At 41.9% G+C, this 14,873-nt stretch overlaps 1 protein-coding gene across 1 annotated transcript in view; it reads left to right on the forward strand.

Moving 5' to 3' along the window:
* cadps2 (Ca++-dependent secretion activator 2) overlaps positions 1-14,873 on the forward strand; it is a 233,305-nt gene that overhangs the window by 150,994 nt on the left and 67,438 nt on the right. The window contains exons 15-17 of the mRNA XM_069718728.1: positions 1,156-1,219; positions 3,108-3,231; positions 6,034-6,134. Coding sequence (XP_069574829.1) covers positions 1,156-1,219; positions 3,108-3,231; positions 6,034-6,134 — 289 coding nt within the window. The remainder of the gene's footprint in view (positions 1-1,155; positions 1,220-3,107; positions 3,232-6,033; positions 6,135-14,873) is intronic.

Raw genomic sequence — 14,873 nt, forward strand, 5'->3', positions numbered from 1 at the left:
CACTGCTCATCACCTGGCCAATACCATCTCTACGGTGAAGCATGGTGGTGGCAGCATCATGCTGTGGGGATGTTTTTCAGTGGCAGGAACTGGGAGACTAGTCAGGATGGAGGGAAAGATGAATGCAGCGATGTACAGAGACATCCTTGATGAAAACCTTCTCCAGAGCGCTCTGGACCTCAGACTGGGGCGAAGGTTCATCTTCCAACGGGACAACGACCCGAAGCACACAGCTAAAATAACAAAGGAGTGGCTTTGGGACAACTCTGTGAATGTCTTTGAGAGGCCCAGGCAGAGCCCAGACTTGAACCCGATTGAACATCTCTGGAGAGATCTGAAAATGGCTGAGCACCGACGCTCCCCATCCAACCTGATGGAGCTTGAGAGGTCTTGCAAAGAAGAATGGGAGAAACTGCCCAAGAATAGGTGCTAAGCTTGTAGCATTATACTCAAAAAGACTTGTGGCTGTAATTGCTGCCAAAATGTGTCGAATTTTGAGGAAAAAAATGAATTTAATCTATTTTGGAATAAGGCTGTAACATAACAAAATGTGTAAAAAGTGAAGCGCTGTGAATACTTTCCAGATGCACTGTATATATTCTAAATGTTCATATTTGACTTATGTCAAACGGTAGTCCAACTGACTGAAATTAAATGCAAATTCAACACAGACAATATGCGCCTTTTCAACAAATTTTGCTCTTTAATGGATTTTCATATTTCATTTAAATGAACATCATGAACTCATGACTCATGAAATATGAACAGAACATTCAAACAGAGTTCTGGCTGATAATATTTTATTTTTTTATTAATTTTTTTTATTTTATTATCTTGTTATTGTGTGAAGGAGCAGAACATCTGCCCGAAGGTTTATGTCTAATAAATGTCTGACCTCCGTTCTGATGTTCCTTTGTTTATTAAGTAGTGTTCACTTGTCAATTAGCAATGTGTAACCTGCCTGAACTACCTCGTTTGTGCTCAGATGGAGCTGGAGGTGAGAAAAGCTTCCTTCATCGCTGTAATTAGATGAAAGGAGGCAGCCATCTGTTCTGCTGCTGCTCCCATCTACCTATTCTTCTTCTCCTTTTTGTCAAGTAGTTATCCTTGTGATTGTCTCTAAATGTGATGCCCACCCACTTTTTGCATCTGCAGGTACTGCTTTCCCTTTGGACGACCAGATGGGGCCCTGAAGGCGACGCTCTCCCTACAGGAACGGGTAAAGGAACACATTTAAGTAATTCTGCATTCTCATAAATTTGTACAAACCTCCTCCAGGGTTTTTTAAGTGTTTGTAAAATATGCAATGTTGACCATAGTCCTTTCATCCAATGGGTTTGACTTGAAGTCCTTTTCATGGAATTGATTAAACCTCTAAAAATGCATTACATTTTTTATCAGAATTACATATTTAGATGTTTTTTTCCAGAACAAAAGTCCCCTCATTAGTATTTTTGATTTTACACCTTTTTATTCATTCAGTTTGCGCAAAACTGTAGTAATGCAAATAGTCCCGACCTTTTCTCCACTCACCCCTCACATGCAGCTGATATGGGAACCCCCACCCTGACCGTTGACAGATTTGGTCCTTCGGAAACTAATGAAATCCTTATTTTGAGATCTATGAAATATATCACTTCCAATTCAGTATCATTTTAATTGATGTCTATTTTTACCTTTTAACTGGTCAAACACTGATTACTTTGCTTTAGACACACACACACACACACACACACACACACACACACACACACACACACACACACACACACACACACACACACACACACACACACACACACACACACACACACACACACACACCATTTCAATTGTAGGCAGGTCAGTTGACTCAATACAATTACATTATTTTGCATGTATTATGAATTATTGAAATGTTGCCACTGCTGCAATGATGCAAAGTAGAAAGTGGGTTTGTTTCCATTGCAAACATTTACATTCATCACCTCTTCTACTGTCTGACTCTCTTCCTGAACTGCATTGCCTGCTAATATATGATGGTTAGTTTTATAGGTGGGGAAATTGAGTGCCATCAGTAGTGGAAAAAGTTTTCAGATTCTTTACTTTAGAAAAAGTGGGACCACAGTCCCAATGCACTGTTAAAAGTGAATTTCCGTATTGAAAAATATCCAGTCCAGAATCAATCCTTTCAGAGCTTCAAAGGTCATGAAAGCTGATTTTTTTTATTTTTATAAGCTATTTATTATCTTATGCAACAAGACAAAGTCATACTTTTTCAGGTCTTCAGGTACTTGCTTGTTAATTTTGTTGCAGGACAAACTCCAACTTGAACACTCATTGATTACCGACCAGTTTAGCGTCCAATATGACCATATTTGATCAGCAACTGAAAACACCTGTGTGGGAATGCAAGGCCTTGAATCTATTACAGTGCATCATATTTTATATAGTTATCGTGTGTTTTGTGTGTAAAATCGAAGTAACAACATGTTACATAAAATGTTTTAGAGCAGAGGTGAAAATACCATTTATCAGAAATACTCAAGCTAAATACCTCAAATTTGTCCTCGAGCAAATGGACTGACTTTCTATTAGTGGATGTTGTTGGAAAGTATGCATTAACAGTCTAACAACAGCATAGCCACAAGTCATTTTAAAGTAATTTTACAGTTTGAGATGTGCATTAGAAGTCAGGTCCTCATCATTACTGTTTCAGAGCAAGATTTCCCATGTTGATTTGGAGTTGTAAGGATCTCCAATTATGTGGAGAGATACGGCTCCTTTCTATCTTTTATTCTTTTGTTATTAAAGACTTATTCAAATAAGTCTTTAGATTTAATGGCCATCTCCTCCCACATAATATACACTTGTATCTGTCTGAACTGCAGCTCCAGGCAGCTCCGACAAGGTTAGGATACCTCTGCAGCTCTCCTAAATATCAATAGCAACAGGAGTCTGTTTCTAAATTAGCTGTTTAAATTCCTAAAAAAGAGTGATTCCCTGCTCTAATATATGATATGATCCACTATACAACAAAGCGCTGATCTCATCAGGGGAACTGTTCTGTTTACTGTTCGGTACTGCTGAATTACCTGAACCTAAGTTAGATGTTTCTGTTGTTTCAGGTTTTGATGGAAGATATTACCACACCCGTTCCTCCAGAGGACATGAAGAAACTGATAAAGAAGTGTCTGGAAAAAGCAGCTCAAATCAACTACAGTCAGCTGATTGAATTTGCTCAGATCATTGGTGAGAGTGTATAGTTTAATATTTAACAAGGGGATGTCTGTTCAGTTCTCTTACTATATAGAATTATTTATATATGTTAAAAAAAAAAACATGGACAGAATTACAAAACATGTTTTACATTCTGCTGACGTGCACTATTTTATATCCTTTCATGAAGAGGTGTGATGAAGGATGCCAGAATCCAATTGTTTCCTTCAAACACAACTTCAAATTGTACTTTCTGCTCCTTCTTCCTCTGATCTAGTCAACACATACTATACATGTCCTGCCACTCAAGTTACAGGCCCTCAAGGCATATTAGAGGTAGGCTGATATATTGACCTGGCTGATTTAATGGCTTTTTGCAAAATATTAGGTTCACATGTCAGGTGACACTTAAAAAATGAATTGTAGGACAGAAATTAAAAAAATAAGTTTGAGGTTTATTTCTACACTGTAAAATGTCCCACTTACTATGAAGGCGTATTTAGTAGTATTGAGGGGTAATAATCAATACCGGGCAGCTTAGTGGGACCACTGATTGCAGATCAGAACAGTGCAGCTATGGAACCAGAGACACCTGCAAAAAGGGTTCAGGTAGAGACTGGACAGAGGGGAAAAAAGCACAAACGGGAGAGGGAAGACACAAAGTCTATAACATACAGTGGGTACGGAAAGTATTTAGACCCCTTTAAATGTTTCACTCTTTGTTTCATTGCAGCCATTTGCTAAAATCAAAAAAGTTCATTTTATTTCTCATTAATGTACACTCAGCACCCCATCTTGACAGAAAAAAACAGAAATGTAGAAATTTGTGCAAATTTATTAAAAAAGAAAAACTGAAATATCACATGGTCATAAGTATTCAGACCCTTTGCTGTGACTCATATTTAACTCACATGCTATCCATTTCTTCTGATCCTCCTTGAGATGGTTCTACTCCTTCATTGGAGTCCAGCTGTGTTTAATTAAACTGATTGGACTTGATTAGGAAAGGCACACACCTGTCTATATAAGACCTTACAGCTCACAGTGCATGTCAGAGCAAATGAGAATCATGAGGTCGAAGGAACTGTCCAAGGAGCTCAGAGACAGAATTGTGGCAAGGCACAGATCTGGCCAAGGTTACAAAATAATTTCTGCAGCACTCAAGGTTCCTAAGAGCACAGTGGCCTCCATAATCCTTAAATGGAAGAAGTTTGGGACGACCAGAACTCTTCCTAGACCTGGCCGTCCAGCCAAACTGAGCAATCGTGGGAGAAGAGCCTCGGTGAGAGAGGTAAAGAAGAACCCAAAGATCACTGTGGCTGAGCTCCAGAGATGCAGTAGGGAGATGGGAGAAAGTTCCACAAAGTCAACTATCACTGCAGCCCTCCACCAGTCGGGGCTTTATGGCAGAGTGGCCCGACGGAAGCCTCTCCTCAGTGCAAGACATATGAAAGCCCGCATAGAGTTTGCCAAAAAACACATGAAGGACTCCCAGACTATGAGAAATAAGATTCTCTGGTCTGATGAGACCAAGATTGAACTTTTTGGCGTTAATTCTAAGTGGCATGTGTGGAGAAAACCAGGCACTGCTCATCACCTGCCCAATACAATCCCAACAGTGAAACATGGTGGTGGCAGCATCATGCTATGGGGGTGTTTTTCAGCTGCAGGGACAGGACGACTGGTTGCAATTGAAGGAAAGATGAATGCGGCCAAGTACAGAGATATCCTGGAAGAAAACCTCTTCCAGAGTGCTCTGGACCTCAGACTGGGCCGAAGGTTCACCTTCCAACAAGACAGTGACCCTAAGCACACAGCTAAAATAACAAAGGAGTGGCTTCGGAACAACTCTGTGACCATTCTTGACTGGCCCAGCCAGAGCCCTGACCTAAACCCAATTGAGCATCTCTGGAGAGACCTGAAAATGGCTGTCCACCAACGTTCACCATCCAACCTGACGGAACTGGAGAGGATCTGCAAGGAAGAATGGCAGAGGATCCCCAAATCCAGGTGTGAAAAGCTTGTTGCATCATTCCCAAGAAGACTCATGGCTGTACTAGCTCAAAAGGGTGCTTCTACTCAATACTGAGCAAAGGGTCTGAATACTTATGACCATGTGATATTTCAGTTTTTCTTTTTTAATAAATTTGCACAAATTTCTACATTTCTGTTTTTTTCTGTCAAGATGGGGTGCTGAGTGTACATTAATGAGAAATAAAATGAACTTTTTTGATTTTAGCAAATGGCTGCAATGAAACAAAGAGTGAACAATTTAAAGGGGTCTGAATACTTTCCGTACCCACTGTACAATAGTGGTGGACAAATGCATTGAGATTGAAAGCAAAAGTAGAGGAGAGGTATGCAGCACGGTAACTACATGATGGTTCATGGTCACCCGAGCCAGCCCTAACTATAAGCTTTATCAAAAAAGTGTGTCTGCCTCCCCGTACCAAACTGGGTGCTGGTTCCACCACAGAGGAGCCTAAAGGCTAAAGCCTCCCATTCTACTTTTGGAATTCTGGGAACCACAATACGGCTTGCACTCTGAGAATTAAATGTTCATTTGGAATAATAGGGTATGAGGTCATTTGTTTGATGATTGAGGGCTCGGTTCTCATACAGTTGTGTGTAAAATTATTTGGCACTTTAGATATTCTTATCCATCACCACCAGTGAGGCATCTGATTGGTCTCAAATGTATTCTGCAGCAGGACAACAAGCCAGCCAAAGTTATACAGAACTATCCTTTGCCATATATTCACAGGAATGTCTGTGTGCAAAGCTGAATGTTTCCGTTTCTGTCCTTCATGTTTCTTGCTGTGTTTGTACCCACAGTTGAGCCTCAAGCATCTCCAGAGAAAAGACTGGAAGACATGGTGAGACTGGGGGAGCTCTGCATTGAAGTCCTGCAGCAGAATGATGAACATCACTCAGAGGTATTTCATGCAGTTTTGATTAATTTTTTCAGTTTGGATTTAATTTTTTACTTGTTTGTCGTGTGTCAGTTATAAAATAGAACCGATGCCTATTTTTCATGCGATCTGCATTCCATTCCCTTCTAAAATATCCAGGGAAACAATCTGTGAAGAATAGAACAAATTAACTGAGTTGAGAAAGCAGCAACAACGCAACCATTATCACAGCCATCCCGAAAACCAAAAAATATGACGTTACACTTCCTGCAGTTTATCATTCTATTTGATGTGAAGGAGCATTCTCAGAAAAATTATTTTTAGATGGGCTATTTACTTCATTCTTTTATTTTATTTTACATGTCTTGCAGCTGTATATTTTCCAACAGGGAAGGAAACCCTGCCTTTGTATTTCATATTAAAAGTGTTTGTGCATTTTCAACCCATTTCATAGAAAATATTGAGATATAGATAGATAGGTAAGACTTTATTAATCCCACAGTGGGGAAATTGAGTTGTCACAGCAGCATAGAAACACAGTTAGGAAAAACAAGGTGCACACAATAAGCACAAATTACATTATGTGTACAATAAAATAAGATAAATAAAAATATTGTTTTAGAAAAAGTAAACCAATGAATAAATACACATACACACAAACTATATACACAAACAATTAATAAATACAGCTTGGGATGAAAGAAAGTGTTTGGTGCTATGAAATGAAATACAGTGCAACATTATTTTAGGCTGGTGTTGAATATATATATCTATATATATACATATATCGTATATCGCCATTCACCCAAAATATATAGGGATGTGAGTTTTGGTTTATATCGCCCAGCCCTACTGTGTATAGTGTGAACAGGAAGGGTGCTATAGAACAGTGCCCTGTGGTGCCCCAGTGCTGCTTACTAATGTCACAGAGACACATGTCCCCAGCCTGACAAACTGTGTGTCGTCCTGTCTGCGATCCAGGAAGTGAAGGACGGATCCACACCCTTCTTTTCAAGCTCGTCTGTAAGGGGGTTGAATGATGTTAAATGCTCTTGAAAAATGGAAAAACATGGTCTTCACATATGCAACTGACTCATCCAGGTGAGAGTATTCCCCAGTGGATACAGAGGCTTTTGGGGAAAATGGTAAACTTCATAAAGTTAAACTTATCAAACACATACCTGTCCACTAACTCCTATGTTTTCTGTATTTGTATTTGTACTCAAATAGCATGGTTCTGTCACGTTGGTCTTGTCTATCGTTGGACCTGGGGAATCTGAATCAGCTTAATGCCTTTCATCATCATTGTCAAAAAATCTCCATAGTCCCTGAACACTTTGTTTCACTCTTAATTCTTCCATTCATTTAGTCCATTAAGCACCACTTGCTCAAGTGTCACTGCAGCATTAAGATTAAGAGACACGATTAAGACATAATAGGGATATAGACTGTAAGGACTGTGTGAGAGCTGTCACTGGCTTTATTTTCAGACTCTGTGCTAATCTGCACAATCCATATAGGTAGGTAGGTAGGTAGGTATATACTTTATTAATCCCCGAGGGGAAATTTTTTCGCCACAACAGCATACATACAGGAGCAATAATAGAAACAATAGAATAAAATAATAATAGAATAGAATAATATAATAGAAAAGCAATAAAATAAAAAATATAAAATATAAAATGCACAGTACATACAGTATATATACAGTACATTAAATATCTATATATATTATATACAACAAACCAATAAACACAGTCAACATATATATATATATATATATATATATATATATATATACATACGGTACAGTATATATCTATATATATAATATACATATAATATACAAGCAACCAAGAAACACAGTCAACAGTGTTTTTGTACTGTGATGGATTTTGCCAGAGGTGAGTTATTGTACAGTCTTGTTGCAGTGGACAGGAATGATCTCCTGTATCTGTCCTTGTGACAGCGGAGCTGGAGGAATCTTTTAGAGAAAGTGCTCCGCTGTCCCTGCAGCAGGTGGTTGAGAGGGTGGACAGGATTATCCAAGATGGACAATAGTTTGATCAGCGTCCTCCTCTCCACCACCTTTTCCAGACTATCTAGTTTGTAGCCGATGATGGAGCCGGCCTTCTTAACCAGCTTGTTGAGTTTGTTGGTGTCACCGGCTCCAATGCTGCTCCCCCAGCAGACCACGGCGAAGTACAAAGCACTGGCCACAACAGACTGGTAGAACATCTCCAGCATCATGCTGCACACATTGAAGGATCGAAGTTTCCTCAGAAAAAAGAGTCGACTCATCACCTTCTTGTAGACAGCATTGATGTTGGTCTTCCATTTCAGTCTGTTGTCGATGGACACACCCAGGTACTTGTACTCCTCCACCATGTCCACCTCCTCTCCCAGAACTCTCAGCGGTTGTGGAGCCGTCGTCTTCCTCCTGAAGTCGACCACCATCTCTCTGGTCTTGGCCACGTTCAGGAGCAGGTGATTTCTTCCCGCCCACTCCACAAAGTCCTCCACTACTGCCCTGTACTCATCCTCCCGTCCATCCCTTATACATCCCACCACTGCAGAGTCATCAGAGAACTTCTGCAGATGGCAGGACTCTGAGTTGTACTGGAAGTCAGTGGTGTATAAGGTGAACAGGAAGGGAGACAGAACAGTTCCCTGAGGAGCTCCAGTACCACTGACCACCGTATCAGACAGCACACTGCCCAGACGGACAAACTGTGGTCTGCCAGTCAGGTAGTCAGTGATCCAGGAGACGGTGGGCGCATCCACCCCCACCACCCGCAGCTTCTCACTCAGCAGCAGTGGTTGGATGGTGTTGAATGCACTGGAGAAATCAAAGAAAGTGATTCTCACAGAGTCACCGGTTCCATCCAGGTGAGACTGAGCTCGTTGCAGCAGGTAGATGATGGTATCATCCACTCCCACACGAGGCTGGTACGCAAATTGCAGAGGGTCCAGAGAAGATTTCACCAGCGGCCTGAGGTGGGCCAAGACCAGCCTCTCCAGCACCTTCATCACATGAGATGTGAGGGCAACCGGACGGTAGTCGTTGAGGCCAGATGGAGTCTTCTTCTTGGGGACAGGAACCAGGCAGGACGTCTTCCACAGCACCGGGACCTCCTCCTGCTTCAGGCTCAGGTTGAAGAGGTGTTGTAGGACCTCAGCCAGCTGGGCGGCGCAGGTCTTCAGGACCACGGGGCTGATGCCGTCAGGTCCTGCAGCCTTGCGCTGGTGGATTCTCTCCAGCTGTCTCCTAACCTGGTCAGTCGTCACAGAGAGGGGGGTGAGGGGTGAGGGGGGATGGATGGAGGAAGAGCCCTGTGAGATTGAGAGCTCTACGCAGTTCACCAGGGGGGGGAGAGGGGGGGAGGCAGCAGAGGTGTTTTGGAGGTGTGAGGTGTGGAGGAGACAGATGAGGGTGGTGAACTAAACCTGTTGAAGAAACAGTTTAGTTCATTTGACCTCTCCAGGTTCCCCCTGGTCGTCTCTCTCTCCCCTTGAACCCAGTAATCTCCTTCATACCGGTCCACACCTCCCTCACGTTGTTCTGCTGGAGTTTGGCCTCCAGCTTCCTCCTGTAGGAGTCCTTGCACTCCCTCATCTTCTCCTTCAGGTGGCGCTGCACTCTCCTGAGCTCCTCCCTGTCCCCAGACCTGAAGGCTGCGTTCTTCTTATTAATAAGCACCTTCAGGTCACTGGTGATCCACGGTTTATTGTTGGGGAAGCATTTTACAGTCCGGGATGGTACGGTGGTGTGTTCACAGAATTTGATGTATTCTGTGATACAGTCCGTCACGCTGTTGATGTCCTCCCCATGTGGTCCAAACAGCACATTCCAGTCCGTGGACCCAAAGCAGTCCTGCAGGGCATCTTTAGCCTCCTGTGTCCACCTCCTCACAGTCCTGGTGGTCACAGGCTGCCTCTGCACCAGGGGGACATACCTGGGAGTCAGCAGGACCAGGTTGTGGTCTGATCTACCAAGGGGGGGAAGGGCAGTAGTACTGTATGCATCCATGGCATTAGCATACAGTAGGTCCAGAGTTTTATTGTTCCTTGTGGGGCAGTTCACATACTGGTGCAAAGTTGGCAGAACTTTATCCAGACTTTTGTGGTTAAAGTCTCCAGTAACTGCCAAAAATGCACCGGGATGCTTAGTCTGTAGTTTAGCCACCGTGGAGTGGATGGTGTCCACTGCTGCCTCTACGTCGGCTGATGGAGGAATGTAAACAACGATAACAATGGAGGACGTGAACTCCCTCGGTAAATAATAAGGGCGCATCCCCACGGCTAGAAGTTCAATGTCCGGGCTACAGAAACGTTCCTTCACACACACGTGGTCGGGATTGCACCACCTCTCGTTCACATAGACTGCAATCCCTCCACCTTTCTTCTTGCCGCTCTGAACAACGTCTCTGTCCGCCCGAACGGTCCTGAAGCCGGTACGGCAGCGCTGTGGTCCGGGAGATGTGAGTGCAGCCATGTCTCGGTGAAACACATGATGCTGCACTCCCGGTACTCCCGCTGGGTCTTTACCAGCGCCGAGCTCGTCCGTCTTGTTAGCCAACGACCTCACGTTCCCCATTAAGATCGCCGGTACCGCGGGCTTGTATTTCCATGTGCATGCAGTGAAGATGGTCTCGGCGGGGGGGAGACTGGAGTGTGTGTGTGTGTGTGTGTGTGTGTGTGTGTGTGTGTGTGTGTGTGTGTGTGTGTGTGTGTGTGTGTGTGTGTGTGTGTGGCAACCAATATCTCCAGTGCACTCTGCGTTCCTCATAGCACAGTCGGGGTCACTACAGTGATATTATTCACAAGAAAAACGACACGACAACTAAAATCTCACTTAGTGATGTTGACGCCATTTGATGGAGAGCTGCAGTGGTTAGCAGAATAATCAATTCGTTGTTCAACAGGAAATTAACTGTCAACAATTTTGATAACCAATTGTTTTGAGTCATTTCTTCATAACTTTCTGCTTTAGTAATAAACGGAATCTATTTTTTGTTTGTGGACAGTTGGTCAGGACAACACAAGAAATTTCAGGCTGCACCATCGGCTTTGGGGAACACCAGTCATACTTTTTCACCATCTTCCGACATTTTAAAGACTAAACAACGAATCCATTAATTGAGAAAACAACAGATGAATCAATAATGAAAACAATTGTTCTTTTGGATATCTCTAACCAAGGATGATGATTTATTAAGTTAACCTGATAAAATGGCTTGGGGTAAAAAGGACTCAGTATATTCATACTGGGAAAGGCACGCCAGACTTTCTTGAATCACACCATGTAGTCATCACCCTAGAATTTTGCAGCTACAGTGTGCTCCACAACTGATCGCAAGTGTCAGCGCCTCTCCTCTGCACTCTGGACGTGGGTAATAGGATGGTGAAAAAGGGCTGATGAAATATTGACCAGAATCAGATTGGAGTTGGATCTTGTACATTTGAAAGGTGCTTCTGGAATAGTTCTGACTCACTTGCACAAGCACAAACTGTTTCTATAATCTACTTTCAGTTCCTCACCTCACTGTATGCATCACCAATTCCCCTCTCATCAAAGTTCTTACCCATGGGTCAGAGTTTATGTACAGGTGCATTTCAGACAGAAATAGTTTAACTCTAAAAGTGTTTTCTTCCTTTGAGTTTCATTTTCAACAGAAACTCAGTTGTCTTTTTTTTTTCTTCTCCAAGTGACAGGGGCAAAGATGCCACAAGTCACTTGATCATTTCATTCATGTTCTTGATCACTTTTCACGCTCAAATCGCAGATGACACAGTAAGTGGCCATGCTGCATTAATGTGTGCGGTGGAGACACGGTGAAAACAACGTCCAGGGCCCATATGCACGCCGAGTTGTATGCCACGGTGTAAAACTGATCAATCATAGGTGTTGAGACATGCCGGTTTGATTGGCCTTAAGTGGTAGCGTGGTGCTCAGGCATCTGTTTTTGTGCTATTAATAACACGCTGCGCTCTGAGGCTGCCATGGCGACCAGTGGATATTTGCTCTGAGCTTCAGATATGATGTTAATTACAAATTAGAAGCCTTTTGTCAGAGCACCGTCACAAGCTGTCACAGCTTAAAGTCTGAACAACAGGCAACAGCAGTGCCACCACCTTGCCATTTTTCCTTGTTTTTGTTCCACTGCAAATATGGCAAATTGAGTATTTGAGTTGGTACATATTGGTACCGCCTTCTACTTTCTAAAGTACTTGAATTTAAAAATCCCTCTAAAACACGTTTTAAGAGTACACCCTTCGGGCGATATCACCATTAAATGATTCAAAATGTCATCATCCCACAGTGATTGTATTATCTTGAAGTTGAAGTGTTGGCTTGGGCATTTGATTTCATGAACAACCCTGTTTCAAATAAGTGTCAACACTCTAAAATGTCAATAAAAAAGAATGTGATGATTTGAACATCATGAAACACCACAAAGACAAACATATAAAATGTTCCATCCATCCATTATCTATACCTGCTTTATTGTGAACAGGGCCACGGGTAGGGTGGGGGCTGACTCCCTGAACAGGTTGCCAACACAGGAAGACAGGAACTATTCACGCTCACATTCATGTAAATTCACTCACGTTCAACTTAGAATTAACAATTAACATGCACGTCTTTGGATGGAGCGAGGGAAGCCGGAGTACCCGGAGAACACCAAGGAGAACATGCAAACTCCACACAGAAAAAGCCCCAGATGAGGTTCAAACCCAGGACCTTCCTGCTGCAAGACGATAGTGCTCACGGCTATATGCTCATTTTGAATTTGATGCGAGCAACACATGCCCCTGTCCCAACTTTTTTGTTGGGACGGGCATGTTTACTAGTGTTGCATGACCTCTTCTATTAACAACACTCTGTAAAAGTTTGAGAACAGAGGAGACCAGTTCTTTAAAAGAAAAATGTTTTCTCATTTTGCCTGATATAGGAATTTAGTTCCTCAACACTTCAGGGTCTCCTCTGTCGTATGTGTTGCTTCATGATGCGCCAGTGTTTTCAATGGGTGACAGGCCATTTTAGCACCCAGACTCTTCTACTACGTAGCCATACATCTTACATACATGCAGAATATGGTTTGGTTGTTTTGCTGAAAGAAGCAAGGCCTTCCCTGAAAAAGATGTCATCTGGATAGCAGCATATACTTCTCTAAAACCGGTATATACCGCTCAGCAATAATGGTTCCTTCCCAGATGTGCAAGCTAACCATGCCATGTGAAGTAACCCTCATACCATCACAGATACTGGCTTTTGAAATTTGCGCTGATAATAAGTTGGATGGTCCCTCTCCTCTTTAGCCCAGAGAAGGCTTTGATTTCGAAAGAGAATTTCTAATTTGATTAATTACACGGGCTTCACTTCAGTCCATCCTAAAAGAGTTTGGGCCCAGAGAAGGCGCGGGTGTTGTTGGATTATATTATATATGGTTTTGTCTTTGGATGGTAGAGTTGTATACTGCATTTTCAGAATCAGCAACAAACTGTGTTTACAGACAATGCTTTTCTGAAGTATTCCTGAGCCCATGCAGTGATTTCCACTGCAGAATTGTGTCTGTTTTTAATGTAGTACCACCTGAGGGCCTGAAGATCATAGCCTTCTTAGACTGTTGCACTATTGGCCCATGCAGTCTTTCACAGAAGGGTGAACCCTTCCCTATCTTAACTGCTCAGAGACTCTGCCTCTCTGAGAAGCTTTTTATACTCAGTAATGTTACTGACCTGTTACTGATCAACCTAATTAGTTGTGAGATGTTCAACCTGTTGTTTCTTTTCGCATTACACAACTTCTACTGTCTTTTCTTGCCCGTCCAAATTGTTTTGGAATGCGTTACTGGCATCAAATTCAAGATGAGCATATATTTTTCATAGAATAACATTTTTCAGTTTCAGCATTTGATATGTTGTCTTTGTTCTATTTTCAATTCAATATGGAGTTTACATGGTTTGCAAATCATTACATTCTTTACATTTACATTTTACCCAGAGTTTCAACTTTTATGGAAACAGGGTTGTATAACTGAAAACAATCACGAGATAGACTGCAACTCATTACAGATCCCGAAGTTAAAATCCCCAACAAAGTAAATTTACTTGCAGCAAAAGTGGGTTGAAAAAATGATTGGTGATTGACAGGTTAGAAGAGAGAAATTCTTCAACATGACACAAAATACACTGTAACTAATTTAAAAAGGGGTTAAAAAGGAAAAACTGAAACTAAATATGTTTCTTGATCTGAATCCAACCAAACACCGTTGAAGGAAGATCACTAAAACCACTCCAGCGAAGAGCAGCCGGAAATAATGTCCTCTGCGTCGAATGACAAAACATCTCTCGACATATCTGTGACTCACTGGTATCAAGCATACCAATGATTATCCAGTCTGTCCTTAAAGGCTGACATGCAAAATATTCAAAAATAAACTAATGGAATCTTGTTAATTAAGGGTGGATGTTAATAAAAAAAAAAATTTTAAAATACACTTAAACATGTATTTATTGTAATTGGATACAATTTGTAATCATTCAATATCTTTGTGCTCAGTTTTATTCAATATTGTATAAATATAATATGCTACTTTGTGAGGGACAGGATTTAATTAACTCTTTAAATTATTGTCTAAACCTTCGTTCTCTCTGCTATTGTTCAATGACCACTATCGTCTCCAATTACACCCCCCCCCCCTCTGCAGATAAATCGAATCTATTTTTTTCTACACAACACACTAAGACAGGGAGGCT

The sequence above is a fragment of the Brachyistius frenatus genome, unplaced genomic scaffold (genome assembly GCF_029030835.1).
Source record: "Brachyistius frenatus isolate BFR_SWC_R1_liver_20210118 unplaced genomic scaffold, ASM2903083v1 Contig_197, whole genome shotgun sequence".
NCBI classification, from domain to species: domain Eukaryota; kingdom Metazoa; phylum Chordata; class Actinopteri; family Embiotocidae; genus Brachyistius; species Brachyistius frenatus.